The 6,644-nt window shown below is 44.0% G+C and overlaps 1 protein-coding gene across 1 annotated transcript; it reads left to right on the top strand.

The window, feature by feature from the left end:
• Positions 1-632: 632 nt before the first annotated feature.
• LOC149429971 (venom serine protease inhibitor-like) lies at positions 633-3,576 on the top strand. Its single transcript, XM_089666297.1, has 3 exons — positions 633-703; positions 1,735-1,767; positions 3,138-3,576. The coding sequence occupies exons 1-3, from the start codon at positions 667-669 to the stop codon at positions 3,512-3,514; spliced, it is 447 nt and encodes a 148-aa protein (XP_089522423.1). The 5' UTR covers positions 633-666; the 3' UTR covers positions 3,515-3,576.
• The last annotated feature ends 3,068 nt before the right edge of the window (positions 3,577-6,644 follow it).

The following is a 6,644-nucleotide window of genomic DNA, read 5'->3' as shown; positions in this document are numbered from 1 at the left end:
TGTAGGTGTGACTACCCATGTGATCCGATTCTAGTGCGGACCCAAAAAAGGGTCCTGCATGTTTTTGGTGCGATTAGCCATACAAAATGTACGGCTCCGATTGCACCGCACACAGATCACATGTGATTGGCACAGGAATGCGGTGTGAACCCAGGATAAATATATTTAAATCTGCAGATTTTTATTAACATAATCCCTACTGATCCTACCTTGTTCCGGCACCTTTATAGGGTGACCAGTTTCCCCATCTAGAACCTGACACCTGATTTCTTCAGCCATAACCACGGTGAACCACTTTCATACATATATCTATGTATTGTGGTCTTCAAGTGGCTAGAATTGCTACATTGTATCTCTTGTGTATTTCCTATGCTCCTCAGCTCCAACTAGTGGTCATCCAGTGGTATTTTACGACTGCTACTAATAAAAGAACTTGTTTCTGCCTGAACCAATTTAGATGCAGGTTCACTGGATGAATAGTTCGGGGGGGGGGGGGGGGGGTTCTATCAAATGACCCCAGTGAGGGAGCTTGTGTTTTGACGCAGAGCTCCGCAGTGACAGTTGGTTAGAATGGTGCGATTCCAATTGTGTTGTAATAGAAATGTATATCTTCCTGTGTCATCTGTAGGGCTCATCCTTCCACTTTGTGTCAGCAAACTGATAGTCATGGGGCCGTCCTCTGGATTCCTGATGGTTCTGATTGGTGAGTAGAAATCATTTTATTATATCACTGATTTATACTGGAGTCAGGCTGAGAGCGCCCAGTATATCCTCCCCCTGAGATCCAAGATGGCGCCCATCCTCCATGGTTATCCATTCTGTATGGCACAACGCTCCTCCTGGGTGTGATCAGGGTTATCTATGAAGGGGTAGTCTTTAGACCAGGGGCCCCAAGCTTAAACAGTGTCCCACAATTGTTGTGGGGGGGCTGGACTGGGGGCACTTGGAGTGGAAGTAGGAGTATAAATGACCACTTTTCCTTGGTCATTTATACTCCTACTTCTCCTACTCCTTTATTACATCCACTGAAAATTGGTTTCAGTGGATGTAATAACCCCCCCCCCCCCAGCATTAAGGATATAGTACTTCCCCCTAGCATTTGGGTCAGTAGATATAATAATCCTACCAGCAATGTGGTCAGTGGGTGTCATACCCCTCCCCCCCAAGCAGCATTGGGATCAGTAGGTATAATAATCCCCCCCCACAGCAGTAGGTTTGGTGGGTGTTATAACCACCCCCCCCCAGTACTAGGGTCAGTGGGTGTAATAAACCCCCCTCCAGTATTGGGGTCAGTAGTCATAATAACCCCCCAGGATTGGGGTCAGTGGGTGTAAAAGGACCCCTCTCCCCCAGCCTTGGCCTTACTAGGAGCAATAATAGGCCCCCTCCCCTCTCTGTTTCACATTGGTGGGAAATCCAAACCTCTACAGCTGTCACCAGAACAGGAATAGAGGGGACATCTATCATTGGACAACTGACTTGGAGATTTTCCTTATTTTGGAGAGATTTACTCACAATTCCTGTTGTCTCCTTTATAGGAAGTGAAGGAAATCTCCCCAAAGGAACAAAAATTGAACCTTACTGGGGCTTTGATCTTCCTTCACTCCTTATTGAGAATATCCATCTTTAAATTTAAAGTTTTTTGTTTTTTTTTTTTTGTTTTGAAGGCTTTTTTTATTTTAATTTTACAGTTTAAAAATTAAAATATTTATCAATCCCTGTTTTATTTTCCAGGTGTCTCCTTCATACTAATATATGCTGGGCCAGGTATGTATAAGAAAAAAAAAAAAAGAAATCCCTCTATAGAAGGGGAGGATGGTGTCACCAGGGGTGGGCAGACTGTGCAGCTGTACAGGGTCCCTCTGACTTTTGGGGGCCCATTTTTACTGGATATGGGTTGGGTGGGTGGAGTCTAAATGCCAATCGTTACACAGGGGATGAGTGTTCTTACTTGCACAGCACTTGAATGGGGGGCCAAAAACTGGTCTTGTACAGGGGCCTCTTGTCGTCTGCTGGGTGTACCTTTAATGAAATACCCACCAGGGCCACAAGAGCTCACTCAGCACATGGGCAGACCTGTAAATGTTGAGGTAGAACTTCAGCCACCAACATTCATCAATTTGCCGGCTTTTACCAAAATTTGAAATCCATTCATCTTGTGAAAGCTAGGTGCTCCAGGCTGCTTTAATATTCATTCATTCATACAGAACAGAGTGAATTAGGAAAATATTGCATTATGGCCACTAGATGGAGCTGCCAATCATAAAAAAAATCTATATTTCCTATGAAAGCTCCATCTAGTGGCCATAATGCAGTATTTTCCTGATTTGCTCAGCTCCATCCAGTAGCCTACAAGTGTCAAAATGGTGGCCCTCCAGCTGTTGCCAAACTACAAGTCCCATGAGGCATTGCAATATTGACAGTTACAAGCATGACTTCCAAATGGTAGAGGCAAGATGGGACTTGTAGTTTCGCAACAGCTGGAGGGCCGCCAGTTTGACACCCCTGCAGTAGCCATAATGCAGTATTTTCCTGATTCGCTCAGCTCCATCTAGTGGCCGTAATGCAGTATTTTCCTGATTTGCTCAGCTCCATCTAGTGGCTGTAATGCGGTATCTTCCTGATTCGCTCAGCTCCATCTAGTGGCCGGATTGCGGTATCTTCCTGATTTGCTCAGCTCCATCTAGTGGCTGTAATGTGGTATTTTCCTGCTTTGCTCAGCTCCATCTAGTGGCCCTAAGTCGTTTGTCCTGTTTTGCTCTTTATGACTGGATAACATTCGACCTAGAGAATAAATAGTCTAAACATTTGCTTTTTGCCTCCAATTTGCACAGATCAACTGTACATGGAGGATTAATAGCTCTGAATTTTTTATAAATAAACTGCGTTAGCTCGTCATACTCTTTATGGCTAAAAAAACAATCTCTCTGATTGGTTCATCCTTAACCAGGTTACTGCCACCTAGAGAAATTTCCTGGGTAGTGCAGCCTAGGGAGTCAAAGCAAATGCTGTTTGTTTTTTTGGCTTTTTTTTTTTTTTTTTTTTTTTTCTTCTAAGATACAGGAATGTTCTCCTATATGCATCTTTCTCTTGCAATTGTCATTCATATTTATGAATTTATTTTTTTACATTTTCAGTCTCTTACATTCGATGCCCAAAAAATAAAGAATTCAAATCCTGTGGGTCGGCCTGCCCAGCAAGCTGCAGCCAGCCTGTCCCCCCTCCATGTATTGAGATGTGTGTGAAGGGATGTTTCTGCAAGAAGGGCTTCCTGGCCAATGAAGTCGGAGGCTGCGTCAAACCAGAGGAGTGCGGAGACTGCACAGGGAACAGAACCTACACCGACTGTGGGAGCGCCTGTCCCCCGACATGCAGCAATTGGAGAGAAGAACGGATGTGCATCGATGTATGTGTCGTCGGCTGTTTCTGTAAGTCCGGATATGTGGCCCTGGATGACGGAGGCAAATCCCGCTGCGTCCTACCCAAGGATTGCCCCAAACTAAAAAAACCATAAAAGGCAAACCTTATGCAGAAGATTATAGGATGACAATATAAAAAAAATCTACCTATACTAGTTGTGTGTACAGTATGTGTAATTAAATAATAGAAGTTTATTTATTCATTACAAAGTATATTGTATATGTATGTTAATTAAAATGTAAAGTGTAAAAAAATTACAGCTCCATAAATTGCATAATAAAACTTATGAATAAATATGTCTCGCGTCATGTTTTATGTTGGTCATACACTTGATAGTTGTATTTTTTGCAAAATAAGTTTACTGCTGGTAGAAGAGGATCTGCATCCTGCAATTTTCAGTGGCTGTTTCTGTGAGCCCAGATCTGTGGCCCTGGGTGACAGTGGTGAGACCCGCTGTGTCCTTCCTGGAGATTGCTGCCCCCACCCCTGTTGAAAAAAAAACAAAAAAAAACATAAAATACAAGTCTTATGCAGACTATAGGATGCCAATATGAAAACTCTGGTACTTATAGTGTTTGTCATTTAAAAAAAAAAGTATGGAGGGGGGGGACACAGAGGAGGGGGGGGGACACAGAGGCCCAGCAAAGCATGATAAAAAACTTTTTTTTTTTCTTTTCTAATTAAAGTATAATATGTTAATTAAAATGTAACATATAAATTGCATAACTTTTAATGTCCTGGTTTATGTTGGTCACACAATTGGTAGTTGTGTTTTTTTATTTTTGCATAATTTCACTGCTGGTGTCATAACCGGTTGCTGTATGCACTGTGCGGGTGGCTGCTACAGGCTAAAGTACATATATGACCGTTGCTTAGTACATGCGAACTTTACATGTGCGCACTGCTCCCATGACCGCTGGGTCCTCAGGATAACCGGCCACTGCCATGATCCTTACGAATCAGGGGCCGACTGACCTTTTGGCAACTCAGCACTGCCTGGGGTCAGTAGGGGGCCCCATGAGATGCCCCTGGTTCCTCTCTTTTTTTTTTTTTTTTTTTTTTTTGAGTTTGGGCAAGGACACAGGGGCCCCATGATCCCCTATTGCCCAGGGGCCCCATGAGTTGTCAGTCCGCCCCTGGATCTGCCCCACAACCTCTCATCGTGATTACCTTGAATTTCCATGTGTGGGTTTTTTTTTTTTTTATTTTAGGCAATGGGTGTCAAACTGGCTGCCCTCCAGCTGTTGCCAAAATACAAGTCCCATGAGGCATTGAATGTTGCAAGCATGACTCCCGAAGCCAAGGGCATGATGGGATTTGTAGTTTCACAACAGCTGGAGGGCAGCCAGTTTGACACCCCTGCTCTAGATCTATATAAACAAGTCCCATCATGCCTCTGACAGTTATAAGCATGACTCCCAAAGGCAGGGGCATGATGGGATTTGTAGTTTCACAACAGCTGGAGGGCCACCAGTTTGACATCCCACTTCTCTATATAAACTACAAGTCCCATCATGCCTCTGACCGTTACAAGCATGATTCCCAGAGGCATGATGGGACTTGTAGTTTATATAAATATAGAGCAGGGATGTTTAACTGGCAGCCCTCCAGCTGTTAAACTACAAGTCCCACCATGCTCCTGGCTTTGGGAGTCATGCTTGTAACTTTCAATCTTGCAATGCCTCGTGGGACTTGTAGTTTCACAACAGCTGGAGGGCCGCTAATTTGACACCCCTGCTCTATATCTATATAAACTACAAGTCCCATCATACCTCTGACAGTTACAAGCATGAATCCCAAAGGCAGAGGCATGATGGGACTCGTAGTTTTGCAACAGCTGCAGGGTTGCCAGTTTGACACCCCTGGTCTGGGTGGTAGGCTTCACAAGCAGGGCACTCCTATTCCTTCTGTATTTTAATTGTACTGTCCCCCTTTTATATTGCAAAGTGTTGCATAAATGGGTGCTATATAAATCCTGTATAGTAATAAAAATTATAGCTGTGGTTCCTATAATGAGCTGTGATTGGCACAGATCACATGGTGAGTAGGCAAATTGCAGCGCCCTGTACCATGTGATAGCTGTGGGCCAATCACAGTAATAAAATCACAGCTGTTATGAATGTAACCCATTTTTGGCAGTTCAAAACATTGCTGTTACAGTGATTTTCATTGTAACAGCAATCAATATGGTAGGAAAAAAAACCACACTAAAAAAAAATGTCTTAAATAATTTTTTCATTTTTTTTTTTCCACATGTTCATCAGTAGTTCAGTGTCACCATAATAACACTGTACCGTGGTGGACTGCCAACTCATGGGGCCCCCAGGCAATAGGGGATTATGGGCCCCCTGGGTCCTCGCCCACACTCAAAACACACTCAAAAAAGCCTATGAAAGGTACCAGGTGCATCTCATGGGGCCCCTTACTGATCTCGGGCAATGCCTGAGTTCCCAAATGGTCAGTCTGCCCCTGCACTATACTACTCTGGGGGGTGATTTTTTTTTGATCACCCCCCCCCCCCCCGAGTAGTATAGTGTTATTATGGTGATACTGAACTACTCTGATGAACGTATGGGAAAAAAAGGTGAAAAAAATTATCTAAGACTTTTTTTTTTGTTTATATAAAATCACCAGTTAGTATCCTAATCATGGCCGCACCAGTCATATGATGACATACAGATCTGCCCCCCAACCTCCCATAGAGATGAACTTGAATTTCCACGCGTGTGTGTGTGTGTGTGCCAATACCATGTGAACACTGTGTGCTGCACGGCTTCGTTATGCCATACCCTGAGGAGTCGGCCGGATTTCTTCACACAATAAAAATTGAACAATGGTATTAGGCAATCCGCCATGACACTAATCAGGTCACTCTGTTTTAACCCTTCTCACTGCCGGAGCTCCTGAAGATGACCTAAAATGTCCAAAACAGGATATATTTGCTGAAAGAACACACCCTAGAGCAGTGGGATCCAAACTGCGGCCCATGGGCTGAATGTGGCTCTTTGCCTGCCTCTATCCGGCCCTCTGGGAACGATTCCTCCCACTGATACCAACAAAGAGGCGCCATTTCTTCTACAGGCACCACCTTGGGGGCATTTTTCCTTCCACTGACACCAATGATGGGGCACAATTCCTCCCACTGATATAAACAATTAGGTACTATTCCTCCAACTAATACCAAGGATGGGGCACTGTTCCTTCCTCTGACACCAAGGATGGGG

This window comes from Staurois parvus, unplaced genomic scaffold, assembly GCF_062004578.1.
Source record: "Staurois parvus isolate SC_StPar_1 unplaced genomic scaffold, SC_StPar_1.0 ptg002675l, whole genome shotgun sequence".
NCBI classification, from domain to species: Eukaryota; Metazoa; Chordata; class Amphibia; order Anura; family Ranidae; genus Staurois; species Staurois parvus.
Note: the sequence above shows the minus strand (reverse complement) of the source record. Positions and strands in the feature narration are given on the sequence as shown.